General features: G+C 35.0%; 1 protein-coding gene across 7 annotated transcripts in view; it reads left to right on the top strand.

Annotated features, from left to right (window-relative positions):
• LOC128993297 (TLD domain-containing protein 2-like) overlaps positions 1–15,264 on the top strand; it is a 456,668-nt gene that overhangs the window by 365,724 nt on the left and 75,680 nt on the right. For 5 of the 7 annotated variants that reach the window (XM_054417094.1, XM_054417091.1, XM_054417095.1 and 2 more), the window contains 10 exons: positions 437–573; positions 1,334–1,521; positions 2,260–2,451; positions 3,763–3,904; positions 4,714–4,870; positions 7,391–7,491; positions 8,282–8,488; positions 9,363–9,511; positions 10,628–10,822; positions 12,866–12,996. In XM_054417094.1, the coding sequence (XP_054273069.1) occupies positions 437–573; positions 1,334–1,521; positions 2,260–2,451; positions 3,763–3,904; positions 4,714–4,870; positions 7,391–7,491; positions 8,282–8,488; positions 9,363–9,511; positions 10,628–10,822; positions 12,866–12,996 (1,599 nt within the window). The remainder of the gene's footprint in view (positions 1–436; positions 574–1,333; positions 1,522–2,259; positions 2,452–3,762; positions 3,905–4,713; positions 4,871–7,390; positions 7,492–8,281; positions 8,489–9,362; positions 9,512–10,627; positions 10,823–12,865; positions 12,997–15,264) is intronic. The other 2 variants (XM_054417092.1, XM_054417093.1) reach the window with 1 other exon arrangement.

The following is a 15,264-nucleotide window of genomic DNA, read 5'->3' on the forward strand; positions in this document are numbered from 1 at the left end:
ACCTTGTTACTGTCAAAACGATCCTTTGTAGTTAGTAGACTACAGCTGTTTCATGCTACGAATGGAGCACATCATCAGGTCAGAAGAATGTCAAGTAGTCTTCATATTCCTCGCAGTGGAGTTCGTCAAAAGTTTAGTAATTTAATAAGTTAAATAATTTGACAAACTCCACTGCGAGGAATATGAAGACTACTTGACATTCTTCTGACCTGATGATGTGCTCCATTCGTAGCATGAAACAGCTGTAGTCTACTAACTACAAAGGATCGTTTTGACAGTAACAAGGTAATTTAAACCACTATATAGTTAATTCAGACGATCCAGAGGCCATTCCACCATGAAATTTTTTTTTATATTGTCGGCAATGATTTTCCTTTGGCATCCATGTTTCACAATGTTCAGCGTCCATGTTCACTATCCATGTTGTTTGTTGCAGACATGTTGGAGAAGCTGAGACTGACGTCACCCAAGCCTGGACATGCAGAGAGAGTGCGGACCCCTCTGTCTCCCACCCCTGACACCTCTCACCAACGCTTCCTCAAGATCAACGTACGCCACATCACTGACGGACAGGTGAATAATGATAGAAAAGCCAAAGGCTACAATTGTTTATCACTTTCGAATGAGCCAGCAAGAAAGTAGGTTACCAAACTAACAAGGGTGTTGTAATGATAAGCCAACCTTCGATGATGGTCCATTGGCGGTTTTAACCCTAGCAGGGTGGGTAGTTACCCCCTCACTTTCATTGTCACCCCAATAACACAAGAGGATTATAGTATTGTAAATGTAAAAATCTTTGAAAATCTTTTTTTATTCTAACTGTGATACTTGACCAGCTAAAAGTTTATCTTGGTTAAATTGTTTGTTATTTCTTACAAACATGCCATTTCTATCGCTTGGGGAGCGAGCTGGTGTAGTGGTTAGTGTGTGGGACTTCAGTCCCTGAGGTCCTAGGTTCAAATCCTGCCAAGTCACCAATGGATTTTATCAAAGTAATAATGTCGCAACCCCTAGGTCTAGCATGCAGTAATGTGAAAAACAATCCCGGGCTCGTGTCTAGCGTCCTAGGGCCAAAAAAATTTCTATCGCTTGCCCACCTCCCTTCCTTACTACAAGAAATCATGTAGGATAGCAATGAAATATCAACTGCAATATCATATCTAAATTTACCCTTTAACCAGATATTCTCGATGAGAAGAAGCTTGATTGGGAATTTTAATTACTACAATTGCAACAGGTTTCATTATTTTTTCTAGATATTTGTTTTACAACTTCTTAAATTTAAACATAATCCAACAATAAAATCGAAAGCTGTCATCCATTACTTGTACAGGGAGTTGTGAGCGGAGTGCTGCTAGTGACTTCCAATGCTGTCATGTTCGACCCCAATGTCTCGGACCCGCTGGTAATAGAGCACGGACCAGAGTCCTACGGTGTGATCGCCCCTATGGAGTACGTTGTCAATGTAGCGATATACCATGACATCGCTCACATGAGGGTCGGCTCACACGACCAGTTTAGGTGAGTAACTTTAGTAACGTAGTTTTTGGAGCGAACCATATTATGCTACGGGTTATGTGACCCTTTTGCAGATGGCCATTTTCAGAGCAGTAATGTAATGTATCACTACTAGTAAGGTAGAACAGAAAGAAGAGAAGATATTGAACAGAAAGAGAAGTACTATTGGTACTATTAGTAAGTGTGAGGTTTTACATCTAGAGAACTTATATACTTGGATTGACTTTAAGGTTTCAAAATCTTTATAATAAGCTATCACAAGATGTCTGAAACTTTTTTCTTTGGCTCAAGATGCTTCTTTAGTAGTGGTATGGAATATGATGTTACCTGAAGAAAATTCTCTGTATCACCAGTCCTTGGAAAAAGTACTGCTACAAAAAATCTGTGTTAAAACGTCAGTATCGGTACTTTGATATCTTAATGGGGCGGGCTTATTGACAGCACGGTCTGATGATGAAACACTTAAATACTCTTGCATCACGGCAAAATCCGTGTCTATCCCCTGGAATCGCAGCAATATTGACATTATTTACTGCTGTTACAAATTTTTTACTTCGAATCAATGTTGGAAGAGAATTTATAGAACATTAGTGCAAATTGTGTGACCATAAGTTATTGGCGGTGATTATTCAAAAGTTATAACTTTCCAGTCCTTATTTCACTGATTTTTTGTGAATAAAATTGATGTATTATTCTCGGTTGGCTGAATAGTTGTACATTGGAATTTCAATGACCTTGCAGACCTGACTGGCCCAAGCCTGAGGTGTACCATCTGAAGGAGCCGTTTCCCCCCGCCACTGACGGAGAAGGCAGCAGTGGCACTCTGTTGACTATCAACCAAGGAGACTCGATAGACAGTGGCGATCCTCACCACTCGCCCTCCGCTAGGGAGGACTCTCTACTGGCCAAGGATGAGACGTTCCCTGAGCTCAGGTGAGACACTTAGACGCATTCCGCTCCATGGATCCTCTTACGGTGGTATCCTACAAACTTGTGACTCATGTGGATGTATGGTTAAGAAAATCAGGTGAGAGGTTTCCCTGAATTCTCGATGAAAATGATTTCATCCAGAAATTTGGTCTATTTCAATCCTGGAACCATATTCCGACAAGATAATTTTATTGTACTTTGACATTGTACTTTTCATGTCATAACTTATAAGTTTCCCTTATTACCAACGTAATGTTGAATGTTTGCTTGGAACTGTAGTTATAGTTATAATCATGAACTAAATTATAAATGACATGGAAGGAGAATAGACCTTGAGGAGGATTAACCATTCTCAAGATTGAACCAGGTATCTCTGAAGGACAATTTATCAGTTAATTACTACACTTATTTTAAGAAAAAAACAAAAATATAAACGTGTAATAACACTAGTAATAATATATTTACACTTATACTCTTGACAAGACGGTAAATACATATGAAAGTGTTATAGGGTTATTACTAGTGTTATTAGACGTATATGTTTTTTCAGGTAATTTAATAACACGTACGATTCTGATCAAGAAGTTATTCACTTATTATAATTCATGATATAACCCCTGAACTGTTTAATTAGACAAATATAAGGTACATACCTTTACGTTGACAGTTCAAATGTTCACCTATTATCAATAGGCGAAACATGTGAGTTTTACTTACTACAACATTAACTGTCGACTTAAAGGAATGTACCTTATATTTGTACTTCACTTAATCAATAACGGAAAGCAATGCCTAATAAAACAGCATGGTTTAGGAAGGGATCAATTAGCAAGAGGCAAGTAGTGATGATTACTAGTTGGTGCTGTCTCTTGCAATCATTAATCTGTAATAATCAAGGTATTTTAAACATTTAATGTGTCAAAAAGATTGCCTAAGTTGTTCCTAGGTGTTTGCATTTTTAAATACTTTTAACCTTAAGAGCCAGACAAGCATTCATAGTTTTGATTAGTGCTTGACCTACGTAGTTAGGATGGGATAGTTAAATCGAGATTTTCATCACCCTAGATTGTTTTGTTCATGTATTATTTTGTCTGTATAGCCGACTTTCTAAAAGTGTTAAGTTATGGACATTTTCCTTCACAATTGGTAAAAAGAACACACGTTTTCAGGATCCAAAATCTGAAATAAACTTACTATGACCAAACGTGAACTTTTTACTAAGAAATATGTAAGGGTGGTGGTTGTTGAAACCACCACTGAAGACACTTTTGCCTCATTGATGCAGGTTTACCAAGATCCTTGGTCATGTTTCAGGTCCTCGACTGAGGATGAGGAGGAGGAGGATGCAGGAAGTCTGTGCTCCTGTAGTGTGCCGAGGGAGGGAGACGCCTTCCCTAAGGCCTTTGACAGGGACCTAGTCACCCCGACCAACTTGTCCACCACCACTGAAAAACAGGTATTGTGTTTAGGTTCTATAACATTTAGCCTAAAACACTAATTAACGGTAAAACTTGAGTGAATATATAACGTACAGTGGAGTCCCAATAATCTGAACTTCAGTAATCCAATAAGTCCGCTTAATTCAAAACAGAAAATTATTTTTTTTTTTTTTTGTCAGTTGTTTTTAGTTTTGTTGTGTGACCACAGTTAGTTGTACCTCGTTGAAGTAGTCTGTAGCGTCCGAGCGGCCGGGCGAGATAGAATTGTTGTAGTAGGCCAATGTGTCAACTTAAACGTTGTGTATTTCATAATTATGAGCATTATAGCAAACATTTTGCTTAATCCGAAATGGGTTCAGTCCCAACCATTTCGGACTATCGGGACTCTAGTATACCAAATTTTAAACAAAGTTAAGTCGTACCGTGAGTAAACAAACACTGAACTTTATCCATTTAAACTCAATTCATCCTACATCTACCAAGCATCATAGTCAAGCTCAAATAGGTTACAATAAAGTAACACATTCACACTATATATTTATTTGTTAACACATTCCAAACCAGCTGTATCAGACTTCACTTTGACACAGGATTGATACCATTTTACTGTATTTCCAAATGTTTAAACAACAATACCGATATAAAACCTAGTGTTTAATGACGAATAATGGCCATGACAGTTAGACCAACGGATAGATTGCTGATCAGCTGATTTTCTTAGAATGTAAATCTGGGCAGGCTTCAATCAGCGTAGAATTAGGATGACAAAATTATTCCTACGACCGAAATGATTATGTACAATACAATTTTTGTTATTACTCTCTAGGAATCTGAAGCAGAAGACCCTACGCCCAAAAACGAGAGTGTGGCGTTGATAAGATCTCTGGAAGAGAGAAGGAAATCTTCCCTGGACCATCACTGGGCTGTGCCTAGCAAGGTCAGGTCGCTGGAGGAGCAGAGTGCTAGTGTGTCAGACACACAAGGTGAGTAAACTTTTCCGGTAGATTGACGCATTTGTGATTTTTACAAGGGAAAAAGTGGTTCAGATTCCACTATAAACTGTAGGTCCCTTAGTTGACATTGGCTGTATGAGCTTGTAATTAAAAGCTGTATCTAATGAACTAGTCGGCCTTAGTCACTAACAAGACTACAAGATTGAGCCATTCATCCTTCACTCATATTTGGTTTAAAATACGCACATAGTAGCTTCCCCGTGTTAAATGATTGATAATCCATAATTGATATAAGAGCTCCTGTTTGATGAATAGTTGATGAGATGGACTTATTTGATATTAGTACATAAGAACATTTTGTGGTAGGAAGGTAGTTTGAACACTACGTGACACTTTGCCTGACTGTGAAAACTGTTCTTGCCTGTTGGGTTTGTTTAAAAATTAAGTTTATGGTTTTAAAAGTTTTATAAAAAAAAAAACAAAAAACTAAACTTTTGAATCGATGGTAAATTTTGGTTTCAATCTATTGGGGCTATCTATTCAACAAATTGGTTACAATTAGGAAATTATTGCGCAATCACCGCATACTTTTCTCGGTTTTATCTATTTAAAACAATAGCTAATAGTTGACAGTTGATTTAATAAAAACTGAAGTGTTAAAATCTGAAGCCGACAAATTCCTTAAACATTTTATGAGATTAAAATATTAGACAAACTCTTAACCCTCCCAGTGTTACTTGACGAAAATTCGACAAGCAGCACACTTTGTGTAGTGTTACTTGTCGATTTTTCGACACGCAGACATCGTTTACGGCGAAGGCTCTATGACTGACTGAATCGGATTGAACTGGATCGAGTTAGGTATCGTTCTTTCCGTAATATTCTAAGCTTTCTCCAGAGGTCTGTCTCAGCGCTGTACGTTCTCTGAGCCGATCGTAATTGTAGCAGACAGCTGACGTGCGTGTATTTGTAAACAGCTAGGTACCCTCGGACCGATGACTGATGTGTTTTATTACGTTTATCATTGTTTTAGTGTTAAAAATCAAAAGTAGTGATATACGTGTTGCATTATAAGAAGATTTAAGTGGTTTTGAAGTGCTGGTTGATGATCCTGAAGAAGTAGGTAGTGATATTGATGTAAATTATCAGCCAGATTCCTAGCTATGGTTAGGCTATGCATTCTTAGCTAAACGCTATGTACTGAAATCTGTTTTTTGCCCATAACTTATTTATTTGCAAATCTACTTCCTTATATTATTATATATTTGTAATCCTCATAAAATTTAGAACAAAGTGGCTATTTTCAAATATTTATAGGCCTATAATTTATACAATTTCATTGAGCGCGAACTTATTTTTTTTGAAAATTTTCGAAATTTTTTTTGTTTTACCTAAAATTTTTTTTTTTTTTTAATGTTCCTTATGTTTTATATATAATATTGAAGCCCATGATTTTCCAAACAAAATGGTATATAGAACATTAGAATTAACATTGTTTTAAGCTTCTCAGATCCGTTTTAATAAAACCTTGCAAATGCGCCAAAAATAGGTGGACATTAAGGCCTAAACTATGGACACTTGGAGGGTTAATATAATAACCCATTTGTGAGATAATGCATCCTTTGGACACAAAACACAACCATTTGTGACAGGATAGTATCCATCAGAAAATATGCACTTTGTGATCAATCTTACGCCGATCCCATTTTAATTAATCAGAGAAGAATTAATAACAGCAATCTTGGCTATTGTACGAGGCTTGTCTAGAAAGTAGGTACCGTTTTAGAAAAAAATTCAGATAATTTTTTCAACAAAATTTATTTCTACAAGAAAGAGGATATCTTAAACTATTTTTCTACATGGTTTCTACCATTTAAAAGGCATTTGCCGTAGGGAGGAACCAACTTTTCTATGCCCTCTTCACATAAAGATGCCACTGAAGAGAAACATTTCCGTAAGCATTTTTGGAACCCAGCGGGAACATATCTTGCGATAATTCAGCGACTAACCACACTATCATGCAAAAGAGACTTTCAAAAATTTGTGGGAATTCATAAGAAAACATTCTGATGGTGAAATGTTTGTTTTCACAAATTTTTTCAATTAATTCCCGACTCACAACAGATGGCTGCCTGCTGGAAGCCTCGTCATGAACATTGGTTTGCCCATCATTGAATTGTCAAAACCCATTATCTTAACATTTACTTATCAGATAGATTTTTTCTCCATTAACTTCTGTAAGTCGGCGATGAATTTTAGCTGGCTTCACGTTCCTTGTGTTCAAAAATCGTATTATAGAACGCACTTTACAATCCGCGGGATCAGAAATTGTTTCAAAAATTTTGAGTGCACACTAACTAATGTAAACACAACTTAATTTTGCCGTTATTGCGTCAGCTGTTCAACAATGAACCAAGGAGACTAGTGTGCATGCACGTAACATCGTTGTTAGCGCTGTGCCGGTGGTAGAACAAACGGTACTTACTTTCTGGACAAGCCTTGTAATAACCCACCAGACCTTGTAATACATGCATAATGCTTTGTTGACAGTGATGGACAACAATAGACGGAACAGTGAGGGCCTTCTGGTCAAACTGTCTTGCCATGACTCGGGCATTGACATCAGAGACCCACCGCCTGTAGTACCACAGGTCAGTGTCGACCTTAGCGAACCCAGAGAAGTAAGGTACAGAGGAAAACTTGCTAATGGGACGACCTCAGCGCTATCAGCTCTAGTATGTCGTGCGTGCGCCCGAGCCCGATTGGCGAGCACTGTGCGGAAGCTCCTGTTGCTTAAGGCACAAAGTCTTTCTTCAGCATTGTAGTACGTGATGGCAAGGGGGAAAGGAGAGAGAGGGGTGTTATGAGAAGTGACTTGTGCTAGATACCACATGTAGTGCATTGTTGAAGGTTTTCTCTGTTCCTTAATTCTCTATGGTTAATCCAACATTAATTCAATTCCATACGGATGAGATCAAATGTGTTTACACATTTCTGATGTAATCTATTAACTACTATTTACATGACAGTAATATAATATAGTTTTGATAAAAGGTCTTTCCGTCTCGCATAAACTACTTGACCAGTTAACTTTTAACTTTGCACAAATCAATATATTTATTATATAGAATTATAGACTGATTCCTGTTTTGTTGCATGTCAAACTAGGTCTTTGTTTTTATTATTCTTTAAAAATTCTAAAGTTTAGCTTTCATAGTAAATTTTGATCGGACTCCAACACTAAAAGAAAAATAATCTTTAGTTTTTTCCTCATTTCTCAAACTCTATCCATTTCACTTTCAATCAGTTGGTTCAAAATCTTAAAAATAGATTTGTAAAAATAATGTGTTATTTAACGAAAGATACTATAGATTACTAAACCAATCTTATCTTCCAAAAACTATTTTTGAAAAGCCTACTGAGATTTGTAACATGTTTTAGGTACCACGCAAGTCGACATATTCAGACGCAGACGTGTTGTTGAGTGATGAGTTTGTGCCACCGGTGCCAATACAACCTTTACGACCAACTGGTGCCGCCGTTAGCTTCAGTCTCGACCAATCACAGGAGAGATCTGTCTCCGAGAGTCACGACGGCATCAACCTCAGGGATAAGGACGACCACGAGAAAGAGACCAAGAAAAACAAGGTATGAGCAGAGACAGTTGGTTAGCTTCCTATAAACAGGTGTGTTTTTTATAGCACTGTGTCAAAGACTGCTTCAAAACTTTCTGGCATAGTTTTAAAGTTAGGTGTCCCCTATACATATACTGTTTTATTTATCTGTGCACAGGTTTATTAATGTTCATGCTTAACACGCAACTATTTACAAATAAATTGTAACTCTTAAAGATAAATTAGTTTTTCTTGCTAACTCGATACAATATGATTATTTTTTTAAATCTGAAATTTCCTGGTTTCGTCCGATGATGTTGACCCAGATGTTTTTTCTTTTTTTGGATATCACCTAATAATGCTACCCAACACAAAGTTAAATTTAATTCCATATATGCCATACAATCGCGAATATAATTGTTTACGAACTATTTTTATGGGAGATTGTAGTGTTATTCACATCACAGAAAATATCTTGCTTTTTGAAGATTTGGTTATTTTGGTCACGTCAACTGTCCTCACGGCCTTCTTAAACAATGTAGCGTTTCACAGATTTTCATAGTTTTAGGATGTTATTGCCGAGACTACCAATTGAAAATTGAAATTTGTATGAATTTTGCGTACTGGTGAATCTGAAATAAAGTATGTGTAGGGATTCTTTAAATTGTTAACCTTCACACCCTAGGACACCAGACTTAGCCTGGTACTGTTTTACACATTACTTCAGACTTTACTTTACGGTCATTAGGATGTGAGCTCACTGAATCCCCGTGACATAGGGGTGGTGGATCATGGGGGCCAGACCAGTTCACTCGACTGGAGTTTATGATATGGGAACAAGGGCTCAGACTTTCAGAATTATCGTATTAAGACTAGTGGGACTCAAACTTTGTTTTATCTCTGTTTAGATGTTGAAGCGACTCTCTTACCCTCTCTCTTGGATGGAAGGTCTCTCAGGAGATAAGGAGGAGAAGGATTCCCTCCCCTCCTCCGCCGAGAGCCATCCCCCCTCCTCACACTCTGCGTCCTCCAGTGTGTTCTCGAAAGTGTTCTCTAGGTAAGCATTCTAGCGTTCGACACTAGCAGCATGGGTTTGAGGTTTGGAACTCACTGGGATTGTACAACTAACACGTAACCTTTTGAATTAATGGTGGGCAGTTTCAAATTTTTGTGAAAATGTGAAATTTCAAATGAGTAATTGTTTAAATGTGAATTTTGTAATGACAAATCAAATATTCTTTACAAATCTAGATGATTACAGCAATTGGGACATATACATTTGATATTTGCAAAATTAAATTTAATTTAAGTTTCTCTTGTCTGGAACGATCCCAAAACACCTTTCAATGATAACTTACAACATTTTATGAAAACTTAAACTAACAAATCTGCATATTTTAAAATCAAAATGAATAAAATAAATTTGCATTTTCATTCCAATTATATGCCAGCAGTTGTAGCTTTTGATGAGAAAGTTTTGTAACATATTACTTTTGCCCACAATAGTTTAAAAATATTTTAAAATCAAAATGAATAAAAGACATTTTCAATTTCATTCCAATTATATGCTAGCAGTTGTAGTAGCTTTTGATTAGAACTTTTTTAACATATTACTTTTGCCCACAATAGTTCAAAAAAAATAGTTCAAAAATCACCCTAATACTAATAATAAAAGTGTAAAATGTTCCTTGAAATGTACTACGGATAATTGACTCCAAACAGAAACCCACTTTGATTCCTATACAAAAAAGTAAAAAACTGAAACTATTTTTTGTTTGATGGTACGTAATCATTATACAGACTTGATTAGAATGACTTTCAATTATCAAAAATTAACGAACAATAAATAATATTTTTTCACTTCTAAACCTACAGTACTTAATTTTATTTGATCCATAGTATTGTTAACGTTAAAATAATCACTGATAAATATAGTTATCCAACAATATTAGAAAGTGTTACAAAATCAACTGCATTTTGGAACTGAGTAAGATATTACTAGTGTTGTAACTTACTAATGTGTTACTAACTTCTTACTTTTACGCTTGGCTTAATCTTCATTAATTCTGTGCTTTTTCTCTGTTTTCCCCCCGCTTCCTTCTCGCTGATCCTCTTCATACTTTCATCCCCTTTTCGCTCTTCTCGCTGTTATTTCTCTTCCAACTGCGAGTAGTTCTCCCATTAACATGGTGACGGATTTTAGTTCCGGACTTTTCACCAAGACTCCGAGCGAAGAGGGAGGTCGTTTCCCCTTTCCCCCCTCCACCCCCGAGCCTCCCCCCACTCCAGCCTCTGCAGACCCTTCCAAACCCCAAGGTCTAGCAAGCTTCTCGCCATCAAATATCACTAGCGCCATTACTAACGTAGGGTAAGTCGGTTGAGTGTTGAGTATTGTGTTTTTGATTGTTAACGTCGTTTTGTCCTCTTCAGTTTTCTTTTACCGCACTTTTCTTTTGCTCGTGAACACTGTGTGTGTGTTTTTTTTTTATGTTACCCTTTTGGTCACTGTGTGTATTTTTAGGGGTTTTTCGATAGTGTTATTGTTTATTAAAAAGTTAATTTTGCTCCTACCACATTGAAATCTATAGTTCTGGTGAATATAAATGGCATAATCGTTGAATTTAGTCCAGTGTTTGAAACAAGTGCTGTAACATAGTAAAATAAAATATATTTACTACCGTAGTATCACTCATTCATATTCCTTGAGTGATCATCATTTTGAACCTGTTAATTTTATTTGCTCTGGCCATAGACAACAGCATGGAAATGGTAGACAATATTTTAGCTGCAAAAGAAAATATAGTTCTGTTAACGATAAATTATTTTGCGGCCACCAAATCAGAAAAACAGTGATACTTCTTGTGTTTGGTAAAAAATTATCACACTACATATCTGATTAATTCTTTTCATGTAGCAGTAGGCCTACTGTTATTTTTTATCTAACATCACTATTTTAAATTTTAAATTATAATAATTAATTGGCAGATAGATACACTATTGCATAACCTTATTTTGTGGCTGTAAAAATAGTAAAACACTAAGTTTTTGCACGAATTTAATGTTAGATCAGATTTTATGTTAGATGGTAGATAATAGAGAGTGGACACGACCGCAGACAAAACAATTTTATAACAAACTTATTTTGTTAATTCACAATATATGTAAACGTTGTAAGTATATTTTGTAAGTGTTGTAAATTATGTAGCCTACCCTATATCAGTTAGTCATTGAGGTTGGAAATAAATTCTAAATTCTAATTGGGTTATAAGTAAATAAGCTAATTTTGTGAAATACAGTCTTGCAACCAGAGTACAACTAATCTCAACTGTGTTTGAAAAAAAAATAAAAAATAAAATAATAATCAAATTTATGTTTGTAGATATTATTGTGTAATGTGTATGTGTATATGTCTATATGTTAGCTGTCAACTAAATAACAAGATTCAAGATTTTTTATTGTCATAAACACAAAAACAGTGCATGGACAAGCTTCAATATTATAAGACACATAAATTGTTTATAGATAATGTACAAAGCAACAAATAATGTCATAATGCAAAAAAAGTAAAAATGTGGTAAAAGCATACACGGTAGTATAAATTAACTGTACAAAATGTAAATGACTAAACTAAAGAAAAAAAATGACTAGAAAAATACTACTTTAACTACTTTGCTACACTACTGTGAAATCACCTGATATCGTTATATATGTTTATCACCTGTGAAACTTCATCATCACATTGTTTACTTCGCAAAAAGAATGTTTTCTATCTTTTTGGAATTTTGCCGATTGCAAAATATTTTTTTCTGTTTCAAATTGCAACAACCAAAACTGTACAATCAATCTAAATTCAAACTTTAAATAGAAGGCCTAACTTTCTATAAAAAATAATGCTATTGGTTTTTAAATGTTCCTAACTTTCCAATGTCCTTTTTTTTATTTTTTGAATAGAGTCTTTTTTGCCTAGCGAAAAGTAACGTTCTAAACACGAGTAAAAGTGGTCTTTGCCTATTCTCAACAATATTTAAAGTCCTTACACTTCATACATAAAGTATGGTCTCAAAAATTTAATAACCCATTTTCTACTATTGTTATGAAATATATTTAATTGATGTCTATTAATTGTCTACTAAAAATCTTCAGATTGTGTGGTCTTTTTTATCAGGATAGTTGACATTCCAAATAGATGGATACGTTACCCGCTCAGGCCCTTTGTGGATGGGCAATTGCAATGTTAATATAGGCCGCAAATCTCTTTTTTATAAAATTTAATAAAAAAAAACTACAACCATTTATATTCTAAAACTTGTTACAGCTACATAGGACTAGTATGTCTACTTCTATCAATAAAGATATCGTTCAGTACTCAGTTGTTGTGTTTTATGTTGTTTATCATGATGGTGTTGTTCAGGCGTTCCTCAGTCGGCACCTTCATCAGACAACAACATCAGCCGCATCACAAAGACAAGACCGGCCCCAAGCTGGACTATCGCAGCATGGTCAGCGTAGAGGACATGCCCGAACTCTTTGTCTCCTTTGACAGTAAGTATTGCACAAATTGTACTCTGATATACTGGTCCATGGAGTTGTTAGACAAAAACAATGGTACCCTTTGCTTGTAGTGGGTAGCTCATACGACAGTAGAACGTCGATAATTCAGACGTAAAATCGGGACCGTCAACAATCCAGGTTTGTGTCAGGCAAGAAATAAAACTTTATACTGTCTTTTGAAACAAATTGAGGACTTTGCTGTAAATAAAACCACTAACGCTGGTTATCAAATGCTTTATGTTCATTTATGTTTTATACCCTTTAGTGTACCTAGTAGAAAGTATACAATTTAAAATCTTTTCTTCTCATATAGTGCAGGCTGGCCTTTTTTAGGGTTATTTTGATAATCTGGACGGGGTCCGGTCCCAATTAATCTGTATTATTGACGTTCTACTGTACTTATACTGATAGGTACAGTTATAGGTGAGTACTCAATCAAAAGGTTTCTGGTGCCAAGTTAGAAACTGAGGATTAAAAACCGGATGCACCCTGATTTGTTCTTGATATTTTAATAAATGGTTCTGCTTACACAAGACATTTTTCTCCATCCTACACTCATCCTTCTCTCACATTTGGGACAAAATACACCCAGTTTCATCCACATCTCAATTGGTAATGATTAATAATTCACAAGCAATTAACAGTGAGTTAGGACTAATTAGTAGTTTGACACTGTGATACCAACACAAAAATGTCTTAGGGTACAAATTATAAAATACTTTTTACCCTTTATTACTTTGTATAAAATTGACAATTTGATGCTCGCAAGATGAGACGTAATTAGGCTTATCATATGCTCCCCCTTCGTCTTGCAAGCGTCAAATTATTGTTGGAATTCAAAAATGTCATGATTGAAATGGGTTTGTATTTAAATTAAGATACTTTAAAACCAGTTGGTAAAATTATGACAATTATTGGTATGCAATAAGAAAACAGTAGTTGTTGACATTTTTATCTGGTTATCAAAATACTGTAACAAAAAATGGTTAAATTTGTTTCATTACATTTAGAAAATATTTAGTAATGCTAAACAGTTTTATATGTAGGATAATTTAAATCACTGCTTTATAGCTGTGTGGTAGTTTAGATGCTTTGAATATACACTGTTTATTGTGTGTTGTTTCTCTCAGAATGCTATATACTAATTAAATTGTTTATTTTTGTTTTTCAAGTGTTGTTTATTTCCAAGAAAACTGTATAATTTTATGATAATTTTCTTAAAAAAAAAAATTAAAATCATGTGATATGGCTATGATATAAATAGTGAGATTCTTTTGCCAATTACATTCATAGTTAAAATTTAAGATGAGGGGTTTGAAGAACAATTAATTAGGTTTCTTACAGATCATTTTTTTACTACACCATTTCTACCTTTGAAAATGGCAAATTTGTGATTTCAATGATTTCAAAGTACTATCTAAACCCTACTTAATGTCCAAATTCTAACATTTTACGACCATTTGATCTTGTTACATTCTGAGTGGAACAACTTAAAGCTCTTGTTTTAAATACTTGAGGTGCTGTTAGTTCTACTAAAATTTTTTTGAAAGTAAAATTTGAATTACCGGTAATGCCAAAATGCCTTTTCCTTCCATTTGCTCAACTCTATTTAAACAAGAGCTTGAAATTACTGTGTTATATTTGATGGTTGCTGCATTTAAATGTGTTTACCAAGTTATGTAAATTATCGTTAAACCTTCTTAAAAATAATACTAATAAAAATATTATTTTAAGAAAATTAAAAGATACAGTTTTTTTATTGCAAATTTTTAAACACTAATATTTTAGCAAGAATAATAATTCAAAGTCAAATAACCATTTATTTTGTATCTATATTAACGACGTTTTATGTTTAGTAAACTATTTACCTTCTATCTTGTACTTCTATTGCGAAGACTGGTTTTACCTCACTTTGACCTATATTTTACTATAGATGTTGTATTTCATTCTTATTTTTGGTTACCGGGCTTTGCATAATCAACGCTCTCTAGTAACAATAACGAAGGTAATCGATTGAAAATTTTAGACTTAGCACTCTATGAAATGTTTCATTCAATTATATTCTTTAAAAAAAATTTGAATCTGGTCCATATAGATGAGATGTCCCTTTTATAGTCCATTAATAATATTTAAGCAGGTTGAGGGGTCCCCAAACACTTTTTTCTGCTGATTGAAATTTTGACAAATCTCAGCTATTGAGCTGTGTTTTAATGTTAGGATCAACACGTGGAGAGGATAGATTTCTTCCCCTAAAACCGC

Source organism: Macrosteles quadrilineatus, unplaced genomic scaffold (assembly GCF_028750875.1).
Source record: "Macrosteles quadrilineatus isolate MER2022 unplaced genomic scaffold, UCM_ALF_1.0 Scaffold_4__1_contigs__length_99947679, whole genome shotgun sequence".
NCBI classification, from domain to species: domain Eukaryota; kingdom Metazoa; phylum Arthropoda; class Insecta; order Hemiptera; family Cicadellidae; genus Macrosteles; species Macrosteles quadrilineatus.